General features: G+C 39.1%; 1 protein-coding gene across 1 annotated transcript in view; it reads left to right on the top strand.

Annotated features, from left to right (window-relative positions):
• CNBD1 (cyclic nucleotide binding domain containing 1) overlaps positions 1–14,836 on the top strand; it is a 401,361-nt gene that overhangs the window by 170,334 nt on the left and 216,191 nt on the right. Inside the window, exons 7-8 of the mRNA XM_048837242.2 lie at positions 7,361–7,495; positions 12,055–12,187. Coding sequence (XP_048693199.2) covers positions 7,361–7,495; positions 12,055–12,187 — 268 coding nt within the window. The remainder of the gene's footprint in view (positions 1–7,360; positions 7,496–12,054; positions 12,188–14,836) is intronic.

The following is a 14,836-nucleotide window of genomic DNA, read 5'->3' as shown; positions in this document are numbered from 1 at the left end:
GTTTGTATTTAACTACTGTTTGATGGTATTTTTAATAATAAATGGTATACTTGATAACAAATATGACAAGCTTTCCCTTCTCATAATTACTGCTTCTTAAAAAGATAATGCTGTCATGGAGCAATAGGGGTGTGTCCTGCTTTTTTTAAAGAAGTCACCCCAGTAGCAGACTGTTTTAATATGACTATGCTGAGGAAGAGGAGGAAAAGGGCTCCAGAGGAACTCCAACCAAATAAATTAATTATGGTATGCTGTAGCTGGTACTACTCTCACTGATGCCAGTGGAGCTCTTCTCTTGCCTGAAATGGGGATAGGATCAGAATCATAATGTACTTGGCTAAAATGTTTTGGTTTGTCTGTGAAATTCTACAACAATGGAATATTGCAGACCGCATTGTGATACAGTGCATTTTGCCTAGGATTCCCTTTGGGAGTTTGTGGGATATGTAAGCTTCTCCCAGTGGGGAATAGTACTTTTCAACATGCCAAACAAGGAAGCTGTTCACTAGAGTGGTCAAAAATGAAAAAAAAAAGGCAATTTTTGAAAGTTTCTGAAATGTTACATTTTGAATTTTTTGAACAGAACAGATTTTGAACATTTTCATGGATTTCTTTTTACCAAAAAAAGCAGTTGAAAAAATTTCACTTTTTTCACATTCCTCCCCCATTTTTTCTTCTCTCCCCACCACTTTCCATGGTGGTACTGGTGAAAGAAAGGGTCAGAAGGAGAAAACAAGAAAAAATTAAAACGTGAAACTTTTTGTGGTTTTCATCAAACAGACAAAAACACAATTTAAAAATATTAAAAATGTTTATGAAATTTTTGCTCCTGAAACAGGTCGTTTTCTGAAGGAAAATTTGTTCAAAAATGTTTGACCAGCTCTAATAGGGCTTGACCCTTCTCTGTGAAAGACAATGGAAGGAGAATCAGGCCCACATTCAGGATGTGAAACCAGAAGTGTCAGTTAACTAGTTCATATGTGAAGCATTATAAAACGTTCCTCTTCCAAGCATGCAAGAGAAATAAAATGAAAAGAGATCAGATTGACTGACCTTTATTATTCCTATAAAAAAGCTCATTTCCTTGATGAAGTGAAAAGATCCTTCCAGCTATTTACTGTGGAGTTTTAGCCTACTTAAGTTTCTTTGTAGACTGCATCATGTATGTGTGACATTGCACTTCATATGTTTTATGGAAATATGCTTATGAGTGTGAATATGATATAACTGGAATATGCTTTATGCAAGAGGTCTCTTGTAAGGTATCATAACAAAGGTTATAACCTACTGAATATATTCCTCCTATTTGTATGCATCTATCATTCTTGTACCTGAATCTAGAAATATGTTGTATAACTCTGAGGTCCTATTGTAATTGTGCAAAGTGTGGTCCCTTAATGGTGGTTCACAATCTTGATGTCTCCCATTGACTAGGACAATTGGTTGTAAATGGTTTATTTACCTGCAAACCTTCCTGTGTATGTGTGGGCCAACCCAGGAGGAGACTAGGGATCTTACAGTGACATGTGACCATGTCACATGATACTGGAATCCATTTTAATCCTTGTACCTTTCCATTGATGAGGTGGGGGTGCGGACAAGCACAGACAAAAGATTCCCGCTGTGTGCCAAAGCTATAAAAGTGGGTGGAGCAGGACAAAGAGGGCTGCCAGTCATGAGAAGACCCCTGCTTACCACCTGAGAGGTCAGCTGGAACTAACAAGGACTGTATCAGTGGAAAGGAAGGAGTCTAGTCTGTGAAAGAAGCTTATTGGAACATCTCTGAGGGTGGGATATTATCTGTAATCTGTTTCTTAATGTATTAGGCTTAGACTTGCGTGGTTTTGCTTTATTTTTCTTTGTGACTTACTTTGTTGTGTCTGTTCTTACTTGAAACCACTTAAATTCCACTTTTTATACTGAATAAAATCACTTTTGTTTATTAATAAACCCAGAGTAAGTGATTAATACCTGAGGGAACAAACAGCTGTGCGTATCGCTCTATCAGTGTTATAGAGGGTGGATAATTTATGAATTTACCCTGTATAAGCTTTATACAGAGTAAAATGGATTTATTTGGGGTTTGGATCCCATTTGGAACTGGGTGTCTGCGTGCTGGAGATAGGTTACCTGCTCAGCTGTTTTCAGTTAAGTCTGCAGCTTTGGGGGCATGGCCCAGACTCTGGGTCTGTATTGCAGCTAGCTAGCATGTCTGGCTCAACAAAACAGGGTTCTGGAAGTCCCAAGCTGACAGGGAAAATGGGCTCAGAGGTAATTTCAGCACGTCGGGTGACAGTCCCAAGGGGATCTCTGTGACCAAACCCGTCACAGTATGGTCTTTTACAAAATATTCATTTGGAAACCTGTTCTCATGGCCAAAACATTGGCTGCTCCTCATATACAGCAGCTAATTTGCTCCCCCCACACACACGATTATTGAAAGCAGCAAATCAAAATAAAGATCCTAATCCTAATTAGGGAACAACCAGGAACATGAACATGAGGAAATCTTAATATGTCCATAAGTATATATCTCTGATGAATACAGCAATCCTACCACACTTTAAGAACTGGTAAATGGGGACCAAAGGAGGCCCTGCCCTCACCTCTATCACAAGATCATGCCAAGTGCCCTGGCTCTGATCCATGAGGGGGAAGCCATAGAGTGGCCATACAGGGGGGTATTCACAACTTCCACATGCTGTAGTCACAGCTCTCTATGCAGCAGCTCAGAGACATGGTATAGGAGAAGGAGTTAGGGTATTGGAGGATGGCCTGGTGCTTAGCCTGGAAAACAGGAGACCAGGTTCAGTTCCATGCTGCACTACAGACTTCTTGTATGGCTTTGGGTAAGTCACTTGCGCCCAGATCCTCAAAGGTATTTACGTATTTGAAATCAATGGAAATTGTGCCTTTAAGAATCTGTGTCAAGCTCTCCCTTTGGGGATAACAGTATTTTCCTACTTCGTAGAGAGGTTGTGAGGATAAATACATTAAACATTGAGATTCTCACATACTATGGTAACAAGGATCACATAAGAACCTCTGCTAGCCAGATGACCAGTGGGTCAGTGACTGTATGGATTGGGTACATGCATGACTGTTGTTCCAGCCAAAACCCAACAGCATTAGTGCTGTGTCCCCTGAAAGGGAGGGAGTGTGCCAAACCCCAGGAAAAGGGAGTCTCTTAGTAAGAATCAAGTGTAAGTAAATGACTTTTTTGTACTAAAATATTAATCATTTGTGGTTGGCTCCTATGAAGTGCTGAACACGCTAATCTTCCATGACTTCTTTGAGATATAGGACATTCAGGCCTGGAGCCCCAAATTTTGGGAGGTAGGCACAAAAACCTTTGAAGGGCTGGGCCTCAATGTCTTGAGGAGATGCTCACCAACTTGCAAGGATCTGGCCATGATTATTTATGTGTTAAATATACAAGTGAAGCTTGAGCCATTAAATAGGCATGTGACAACAGAAAATAAATTTTAACATGCTAAACAGCAACTGAAGCTGCATCCTTGAATTAGCAAGTTAGCCTATGATAAGGGTCAGTACCTGGATGTTTACAATTTAGCTGTGGTTATGAGAGTAACAATATACACTCATTAAGTACTTCAGATGGTCAAACAAACCTTTAATTAACCTCTGAGCTGATGTCAAATTTTGGTACATAAAAGACCAATTTTACTTATCCCCGGTGTTTCTCATAATCTTTTTTCTGGGGATCTCAGGGGTTTTTTTTAGCAAGAAGGTGTCAGCTGATAACAGGGTTATTGAGAACAGCAGATAGATTCTGCATTATTTTAGACTTTTTCAGGAGCTGATGCAGTTTTCCTTCTTTTGGTCATGGGCATGAGGAATTTTTCATATTTGAAAGGTCTCTTGAATCTTCAGAATCTCTGACTTTAAACCAAACTGAGGAAATTCAGATTTTTTTATGGAAAATGTTAATATTGTTAGGAGATTCCAGAATCTGCATGGTTGATGTATTGCACTGGAAAAAGTTGAATATACAATTCTCTGCTTTGAAGCCTTGACTTTTGGAAGCCAGAGAAAAGTTGCAAAGTACAGTATAGTGAGCCATAAGTAAAATAGTTAAGTGGAGCTACAGAAAAATATCTGCTACCTATCCACCCAGGGTTACAATGATACATTGTGCTTTTGTGTCATTCTTTTGAAGGACTGCTTAGGTAATAAATATGGGTTTGTATCATAGTGACAGAATTTGAGTGCTTTCATTACTGCAATGTAATTCTAACTGTATGACGACTAGAAGTTCTATGAATGATATGAAAGTATGTCAGGTAGAAAGAAGGGCAGGTAACAAAGTACTGCATCTGTACCACTGATAGAGTGTTAGAACTGAGCAAATAATTTCCAACTAAGAATTTATTCCATTAATTTAGCTTCTTTCTTTACTCATTAGCAGATTGTGATTCCCAGTTTTTTTATTATTTTTGTGAGTACTTTAGACTTTGGTTTGGTTGCATATCATTTATGGTAAGCATTTGATAGTCAGTATTCAAACTTACACTGTATAGGTTTCAGAGGGGTAGCCATGTTAGTCTGTATCAGCACAAACAATGAGGAGTCCTTGTGGCACCTTAAAGACTAAAAACAGCATCAGCTCAGAGGTTAATTAAAGGTTTGTTTGACCATCTGAAATGCTTAATGAGTGTACATTGTTACTCTCATAACCATAGCTAAATTGTGGCCTGCCAAGGGGTTGTAAAAGTCCAGCTACTGGCCCTTATCATAGGCTAACTAAATGCATCTGATGAATTGGGTTATAGTCCACAAAAGCTTATTCTCAAATAAATGTGCTAGTCTCTAAGGTGCCACAATGATTCCTCGTTGTTTTTACTGTATCGGTTAGTTTTTACTGGTCACATAAATCACATGGTATTGTTCTTTTTTATTTGATAAATATAACTCCTGTAATTGAGGAGAGGGATTGAAGAAACCACTGGGGATTTGAATCTCTTCAGAGGAGGTACAGTAGAAATTTAGGGAGAGGTAAACAGAAGTAGGGAAATTTAAAAAATTGTTGAGACCTTTTCCTTTGTGGCTCACCAATGCATCAATCTTAGAAAAACGTATTGATTTTTCAATTAAGAAAGATTTATTGAACAGAAATTAAATTTTCTCTCATAACACCCATACAAAGTTAACATGTGTGTGTTCACAGTCCTGGCTGCAAACAGACCAGTCACATCATTGTCTAGGTCACTTAGAACTTGTTTCTGAAACATTTAAGTCAATGAGAGTTTTCCTATTGAATTGAATGGGGAGCAGGACTGACTTGAATTAGAGCCTTTATTTCCTTTGTGCCAGGGGTTCTGGAGAGGAGTTTGTTAACTGTGGCTAAGGCTGTGAGTGTGTCACAGAAGTGACAGATTCCGTGACTTTCCGTGACCTCTGTGACGTCTGCGGTGGCCAGTGCTGGCTCAGGGGCTGCACCAGTGGGGGTCCCAGGCCACGCTCTGCTGCCTGCCCTCTCTCCCCCAGCACCAGTGGGCACCCAGGCCACCTCCCCCAGCACCCACAGAGTCCCTGGACCGCCACCCAGAACATCCGCAGCCCCCCGCCCAAGTTTTAGTTAGGGGTATATCGTAAAAGTCATGGACAGGTCATGGGCTATGAATTTTTGTTTACTGCCCGTGACCTGTCCATGACTTTTACTAAAAATACCTATGACTAAAACGTACCCTTAACCATGGCCCTCAGCTACCTGAACAAGCAGCATCCCATCCCACATAAAATGTACCTGTTCTGGAACAAATATTCAAACATGCCAGTTTGAAATTTGCTTTTCACAAGCTAAAGTGCTGTGACATTTGTGGGAATCAAACACAAAAGGGATGCAAGCATGTCAAAGTGAGCTAATATTTATACTCAAGTGAATGCGCTGAGGAATTTGTTTCTCAGTATTCTCCCAGCTCTGGTGGACATGGATCCTAATGTTTATAAGCTTCTGAGTCTATAGGCCTCAACATATTTATGATTTAAGGTGTTGCAGTTTAGTGTGAACATAGCACTGAAAGTAGAGAAGGCAGTGATGAGAATATTGTTTACTAAAACCATTTGTTGCGAAAGCATTATTGTTGAATGTAAAAATAGAATAGAAGATTTTGAATAATACAATCTATATTTCTAAGACCATTTTATCTATTTCACAGCATTGCAATAACACTAAATTTCCAGTTTACTGTAATTATAGATGTTTGATGGCCTAGTACCCCATTTAATTAACACTTCAAAGCGAGTCACTTTGAAGACTATTGTACAAACATGTAAAGAAAAGTTATCTTTGTTATACTAAGATGTTATAACCATTGTTTGCAAAAGCAAAGCTTACTAGGATTTAAAAAGGATTATTTCTGACAGGCCGACTTGCAGGGAAAAATACATTATCTGCCTTATCTAATAAGGATAGATGAAGGCTCTTCTACTTATTGGTGCTGAGCTTCTGCAAGGTTCTAAGCAGCCTCTGCTCCGGCAGAACTTAGAGTTGTGGGTGCAGGATCAGGTGCTGTTTGTGGATTCAAATCAATTTGTGCATTTCCCTTTTCAGTCATTTAATGTTATGCCAAGGAAATACAGAGTTATGTTACTGCTAAGTGTAATTCAGGCACTAGACAGAATTGGCCTCTTGCAGTGAGTTTAAAAATTCCTGTGATGTTGCTTTGCTTACTTGCTGATCTGCTAATTACTAAATCGTCACTTCTTTACTATAAATTATCACACTGGATAACTTCAACAGATATTTGTCGTTGACTATTTTATCACTTAAATGGTAATGGAGCTTTCATCTCAGTTTAACTACACCACAAATACAGTGGGAAGCATCCTCAACTGGTATACAATGGCATAGTTATGCTGATATACATCATCTGAGAGTCTGGCCCATTAACGCTAGTCCATCTTTCCTGGACAGTCTCCCACATTCTTCCCTGAGCTGACTTCTTTGAACAGAAGACATATTCATAAGACAGGACAGCTGATCCTTAGGAATATTGCTTCTTTTTTACAAGGGGTGTTTACAAAAAACAGTGAATCAAATTGAACCTCATTAACATACTATTCTGCTGTATTATTGCCTTCCCTAACTGCCACATGATTGCATGTTTATTACATAATGTATCAGTTGGTGACAATGACTGTATCTTGGCTATGCTTTCTGAAAGTAATATGAAGCAAGACTCAGACACATTAACAGTGACTAAATCAGAAACAGTTAGCGGTATAAAAAGTATTCAAAATTAAGTGGTTGCACATAAATTAACCTTTACATTTCATTTTACCCCCATTTTACCGATCACAGAGAAAAAAGTCTGATACTTTTCCTTTCTTTTTTAAGCTTATCAGAGGAAGTTGTTTTGGGACTCTGGAAACAGCCCCCCCAAAACTGCCGCACATCCTACTGTCCATCATTACAGAAGAAAACTGCGAAATTCTTAAAATTTCTTCCACAGATTATTTGAGAATAAAAGAGGTAAAACTATGATACTATTAGAGTCTTAGAACCCTTCTAAGGCAATAGTTTTATCATTCTTGTCTTCAGTGTTGTATAATTAAGTATGATGTATTTAATTTAGCCATTTGGTTAACTTGAAAATACTCTAACATAAGTATGTTTTCAGGTTTTTGAGTATTTGCACATAGAGGGCTCAGTTATACACCTTCTAAGGTTGAGAAGTGGTGGGAAGAGGGGGAAGCTACACTGCCTCATCTGCCATGTCAGGCGGCCTCTACTTTTGGTGCTTGTCTTCAGCAGCAAGCGTATTTTCCTCTGCTTTTCAGCCCCAGGTGGAAGGACCAGATCTGTTGGTCTCAGGGAGGAAACATAGCTACACTTCGGTAAAGAAATGAAAACCCTCAAAGTCATTCATCCTCCTGGCCGCTTCAGCAAGGGCCTCCAACACAACAAAAAGCACAGCAGCAGATGATAATATAATAGGAGCCACATAGATCAAATATTGTAAGCATAATCCATTGTGGTCATCTGAGAAGCATCAGATCAGAGAGATCCTGTTCTGGCCAAGCATGAACACTGCCATTGAAGATAAGGTATCCAGTTGTGAAATCTGCTATAAATATGGGAAAGACAGTACAAAAGAATGGCTAAAACCACAAAAGACTAATGATAGGCATTGAATTATTTGAATTAAACAGGAAGAATTACCTTTTATTAGTGGGCTACTATTCACATGTTTATAAAAGCTGAGCTGTTCTACAACATATCAAGTAATAATGCAATAGCATATTGAAAATCAAGTTTGCTCACCATGGATTCCAGGTGAGGTAAGAGCCAGCAGTTACTACAGTTCATGTGTAGTTCACTTGGAAAATTCTCTTTTATAACTCTTTACAGTTTACCACATACATCCCTTTCCATGCACAATCAAATAGGTTGATGGAAAAGTCTGTACAAACAGCAAAAGGTCCATCAAAATACTTACAGTCCTCCCAAGGTTTCTCATCAACCACACTGTGCAACAAGAACTGTTCAAGAGACAGATAGGATATATAGGGGGCAGAAAATCCAGAATCAACTTCTCCAAGCAGTGTCTTGCTACTGTTTCCACAGGAACAATACCTGACTCCCTCTCCTGTCTGTCCAAGGAGCTAGGACCTTCATCTCCCTCATTTATTGTCAATCTGGTGGGTTGCTACCTATTGGGACTGGTTGACCATTGGCATGGTATTGTGAGTCATCATCAAAATGCTCCAGCAAATTTATACTTTGATTCATCTCCTCCTGTGATCGTTACCCCTGTATAGTTTGATGTGACTGGTAAGCTCTTCTGACAAATAAGTTGGCATCTGTGGTGAAGATCTTTTTGTCTTTTTCTCTGATCAGGAGTCCTTTTTTGAAATGGTCTGTGGCTGACCCCCACACTGGAGGTTAGTTGACATTTTAAGGGACCATCTTGTAGTGCAGGTCATAGATGTACATAGATGTAGAGTATCTATCTATCTTCATCTACATATATGCTTGGATATAGGATCATTAGAAACTGTTGGAGGAGCTGCATTTCAAGTCTAGCCCAAGTTAGCAGATCCATGCAGGACACCAGCAATCCAAAAGGCTTGAAAGCACTTTGATGAGGGGCATTGAATCTGTCTGCTTGATTAGTTCCCTGAGTCTCATCTGAGAAAAAAGCTGTGTCCATTGATGGGCGGGGGGTTGAGGGGAAGAGGAAGAGGGAGGAAGGAGAGAAGGTGGAACAATTGTGCCAGGGCCCTGAGCTCAGGTACACCCCCAAAACATCTCTAATGTCTGTGTAAATAAAGTGAAATGCTAGGGGTGAGGCCCCAGCAAACACAATGCACTGGGGTCCCAAATTTCTCTTCTTGGGCCTGTGCATTTTGGTGTCTATTGTGACTTCTCCATTCCTGCCCCCAGTTGCTGTATGGTCTGAACTGAGGTAAACTGGCTTTTCTGGTAGTTTACTTGAAAGTTGTGGGAATAAAAACACTGAACTCCAAATATGGTGGCCCTAATTCTCAGATCCAAGCAAGCTGTGCTTAATGAACAAGCTAAGGGTAGAGACAAAGGCAACTCTATGTCATTCTTATGCTCCTTCTTCTTTCTATCTCACTAATGCCCTCAGATTCTGGGACCAGCTGGTGATTAGTCTGGCCTACCATATAATGTAGAGCAATCACAGTGCTGCTGTAAATTGTGACTGGCTATAACAGTATGGCAAGGCCATAGTGGCAGCCAGGGATCACACACAGCTGAAACACAGCAGCACTATAGCCATGTCCCTCTTACCTGGCATTGGCCACTGTCGGAAGTCAGGATACTGGGTTAGGTGGACCTTTGATCTGACCCAGAATGGCTATTCTTATGCTCCCCAGGACATGCCCCAACACATCATCTGTATTGGGGCTGTGATGGGCATGGCCTCGACATGGCTACACAAGTTATACACCACCTAAAGATTCCCTCAAACTGGTTTCAGAGGAACAGCCGTGTTGGAATTTTCATCTGACCATATAAACCAGTATTATGCCATATTTTTCTCCCTAGAGTAGTAAAAGAAGATGGATCAGGCCCAAAGGTCTGGCCTGTTGTCTTGTTCCACTTTTAGTCTTGAGGTTGCTCAAATCATGATGTCACCCAGCAAGTAATAGATGTGAATACCTCTTTGCTTGACAGCTGGAAACATGATTACTACATCCTCTGTGAATACCCTTTCTGGTGTGGTTAAGGCCAACTTTAGAATGTTTCTGTATGTGAGAGATCCTGGGTGATGTTCTTTGCTAAGGCCTGATCAAGATGTTCAGTTAAGCATCCCTAAATTTAGAAGAAGTCAGGAAATCAATCCCAGGAGCTGGCTACTGGTAAGCTTCAGGAGTCTCATTTTACAGACTCTTCCAGCTGAGGATTACTCTAATCCCTAAAAACAGATTAATAGATTCATAGATATTTAGGTCAGAAGGGACCATTATGATCATCTAATCTGACCTCCTGCACAACGCAGGCCACAGAATTTCACCCACCACTCCTACAAAAAAAACGTCATACCTGTGCTCCTGAAGTCTTCAAGTCGTAGTTTAAAGACTTCAAGGAGCAGAGAATCCTCCAGCAAGTGACCCGTGCCCCATGCTACAGAGGAAGGCGAAAAACCTCCAGGGCCTCTTCCAATCTGCCCTGGAGGAAAATTCCTTCCCGACCCCAAATATGGCGATCAGCTAAACCCTGAGCATATGGGCAAGATTTATCAGCCAGATACTACAGAAAATTCTTTCCTGGGTAACTCGTATCTCACCCCATCTAATAGCCAATCACAGGCCGTTGGACCTATTTATGAATATTTAATTACCAAAACCATGTTATCCCATCATACTATCTCCTCCATAAACTTATCGAATTTAATCTTAAAGCCAGAAGATGAGAAAAAAGATGGAATAGGCTCTTTGGTGATATTACTATTAATAATACATAAATGGTGATATTCTGACTTTGGGACTGAATAGATACCTTCAGTAGCCAGTAAGTGGATTTGGGGCAAACTGTGAACATTTGGAAGAAGAGCTCTGGAACTCTCTCTATAGCTATTATTTTCTATATCTAAACAAGGAAAACAGCATCTTGCACACAAGCAATGGATGAACTTCCAAGATACAGGGGATGCATTTTTAAATTGAAGGAGAGGATCAAGCTGTTCCACGGAGCATGTTGGTTTTCTTTATTTGTCATCCAGGTTATCTGTAATTTTTATGCGGTTCCTTTTTTGACAAACAAGAAAAAGTTACCTGCTAAAAAGTAGAGTGAGTAATGGAGAGATTTGGAAAGATAAATTCCATACATTATGCAAAGTTTTTAGGTATGTATTTTTTCTGTAATATAACAATGTGTGTTCTGTTCCCTTCCTCCTCTTAGATTGTATAATCTTTGGAATGCTAGATGGAGCCTGGGAAGTGATGGGTGTGACCCTAGGGTATTGTAAATAACAAAAAGTCATGTTTCCAAGAATTGGGTGTTAAGCCATGTTAATGAGGTGTGGTTAAATATTGTAGAAAGAGTACATGAGCATATTGTGAATGGGGCCCAAGTCTAGTTAAACTCAAAGTGGAAACACATTTTTAAGGCATTGTTTCATTGCTTCACAAATCAGCTGTTTTTGATTTGGTAAGCAGCAGCTTTATACTTCAAAGGATCAGTGCCTCTGTGTTGAGACTGACAAGATTGACTTCTGAGTTTGATTTATGCAGCAGAGACAGGATCTTAGAGTAAGGTTTCCCTCCCACCCCCATTTAAAAAAATCACAAGTGTGTTTAATCATTTTCTAAAGAAGTTCACAATTCGGAAAAAGAAATTCTAATAGCTATTTCTCAAGTTGTAATTACTAAAGATTAGTATTTTGGCTCTACTGTCACAAAACCTACCTAAAAATAAACGTCATGAGTCTCAAAATTTGCTTCACTTTATGGGTTTTTAATATGCAAATGGTGTTTTTTTCTTTGCTGCTTTTTTCATTTTAGGTTTTTTCTTCTTTTACATATTTTATCATTACTGTTGAACGTGTATCTGTCTTTCAGGAAATAGCTAAGCGTGAACAAATTGCCAAGGAAAAATTAATTCATGGCTGTCCATATTATCGCTCCTGGCCTGTGCTTTATGTATTTCACTTAATGTCTCATTTGAAATGGAGGCAATTTCCTGCAGGCTATGGTTAGTTTCAGTCTATTTTTATTCACTTGTAAATTCGCAATACAAAGTTATTTTTGGGCAAATAACAGCAAAGTAATAAATTACACATAATTAAGGAAGATTCCTATAAGTGTTTGTTTCCTTAAACTATTTTTCAGTCATTTCTCAAACTGAAATGATTTAAAGCTTCAGATAGACATAATTTAGTAGGATCATCCTTTATTCATATTAAAACTGAAACATAAAATCTTTTAACCGGCCAGTTAATACTGGGAGTGAATTATATCTATAATCTGCATTAAAATGAAAAATTAATAACTATCGGAAGCTTTTGATTAATTAGTTCTTAAAAGTTGCTTATTATCCCACTCATTGCATTGGGTGGTGCCCAGTGTGATGGATCAGAATCTATTCCAGAATGTGCATTTAGCCTCAGTTGTATTAGATGATCTGGGATGATTATAAAAAGGAGTAAAATCCATATATTACGTGCAATATAATGTCATTAGAAATATTTTTCTTTTTTTCCGCTTGACTTATATAATTACTTTTTTGGCTGATCCCTTTGAGATAATGTTTTTGAAAGACTTGTATAAATTCTGAGAACATGCAATTGCATGAATAAACAATTATAGTTCAGATAGGTATTATAGATATTACTAATTGGTGTCATTGGTCACACAGGACTTGTTTGGAGTAAAGATCTGCCTTTGTTGGTGTTATTTAAAATCTGTTTTGTTGTTTATACAGCACAATAGACGCTCTCTGCAAAGGATGTCATTGGCAATTTGCCAGGAGCATTGCACCTAGTTTGTAGGGAAAGGATCAGTTTGCATTCATCTTTTGTGCCAATTTGTGGCTCATTGTGGCTATCAGTCCCCAAGTATCAGACTCCAACTTGACCCCTGGGCCTCCACCTGTGTTAATATTGTGTACCGTGGCATATGGCATCCAAGGACTGCACATCTACATTGAAGATGGCGGTTGCTGAAAGCTGTATCATCGAGTTCCATGGCTTGTGTTTGACCAGCAGGTGGCACCTGTTGGAGTCTGATACTTGGGGACTGATAGCCTCAATGAGCCATAAATTGGCACAGAAGATGGAAATGTTCATTTATTTGGGCATTTGGTTTACTAGAACACAATAGTATTACTTTCACGTCAGGTGACAACCTTGATCTTCAGAATCATGTTACTATCAGAAGCTTGATATTCTATTGGTGAAGATGCATAATTACAAAACATGAAACTCTAGGACCAGGAGAAGGTTGTCCAGCCATGTCTACCATAATGAGGGAATGAATTAATGGATTATTTTAAAGGAAAATGGAAACACCCTGGTGACTATGCTACAAGTAAAATAATAGTTTGGCTTCATTTATGAAAATCAAGTGTTTTCTTTTTCTATTCTCAGGTCAAAATCTCCACTTCTTTAATAAATGTTTTTTATATCCCTCTCCTACCATCTTCAAAGGTGTGTGTCACAGCAAACCTCCTCCAGCCAAGCATGGCTGGCTGTAATTCCCTTCAGAACTCTTTAATGTTGTTTCAGGCATTCCCCCAAGGTTGTCATTTGACATCAATGTAAGATGTAAGCATAGTGCCTATGCAGCATACACGCCCTCCATGGGCCCATCTAGCTGTGCTTGGGGATCTGCACACAAAATCAGTATCTTTGTTTTCTGTTAAAATGTACACTGTAAAATGATGAGGTATTGCAAGGGAGTCATAATCCCAGCACTTGATCTTTGGTTTTAGTTTATTCATATTAAGTCACAATGGAGTACATTTCCTGTTGTAAGCACAATGGGCATGCCTCTCAAATTGGTTTTGCACCCCTTGTGCATGAAAAACCCAACATGTGTGGATGAAAAGTGGGTGATATCTTGTGAAAATGGGCCACTGCTCAGTTTTCATGTACAAATGGAGGGTTTTCTGCAAGCCAAAGAGTTATATGTGTGATTTTTTTTTTTTTTGGTGTGCTCCATGGTATCAGAACGTGTGGTCCAACATATTAATTATTAGTTAAATATGAACTAGTTGTCATGATTTAACAAAAACTGGAGCACTGACCAGCACAATTTAAATGTGTTTTAATCTGGGCTACAGAGTTCTGCCTTCATCTTGCTCTGTTCCCTTACTAATGTAATTTCCATCCCCTTCCTACTGTCTTTGTGCATCTGCCTCGTAATTAATTTCGCCTCACACCTGCAGTGACTTCATGATTAACTATTTCTTTAGATAAAATGGTAAGTAGAGATATTTGATTTATTTTACTATATAAAACATATTTTGGATAATTAAGTCACTTTACAATGGTGGCTGGCATTATGAGCCCCATTTTACAGAGGCACAGAGAAATTAAGTGATTTGTGTAAGGACATACACCAAATCTGCATCAGACCTAAGACTAGAATCTAGGTTTTGTGACAGCTAGGTCCATGCTTACTGTCTTCCGCTAAGCCTGATGGGAGACTCCCAGAGCATACACACTAAAAAACACTGGGGAGGGTGGATTTTTGACAAGAGAGAAGGTGAGAAAAGGAACACCAATTACAGCCTGAATTGCCTTGGGCACTTCTGGGGAAGTCTAAGCAACAGATTTAAAATATTTAGTCTGCCTTGAAACTCAGGCTCAGATCTAGGATGATTTGTCTTTGCTTTTCACCC

Source organism: Caretta caretta, chromosome 2 (genome assembly GCF_965140235.1).
Source record: "Caretta caretta isolate rCarCar2 chromosome 2, rCarCar1.hap1, whole genome shotgun sequence".
In the NCBI taxonomy this organism is placed as follows: Eukaryota; Metazoa; Chordata; order Testudines; family Cheloniidae; genus Caretta; species Caretta caretta.
This window is presented reverse-complemented; position numbering and strand designations above follow the sequence as displayed.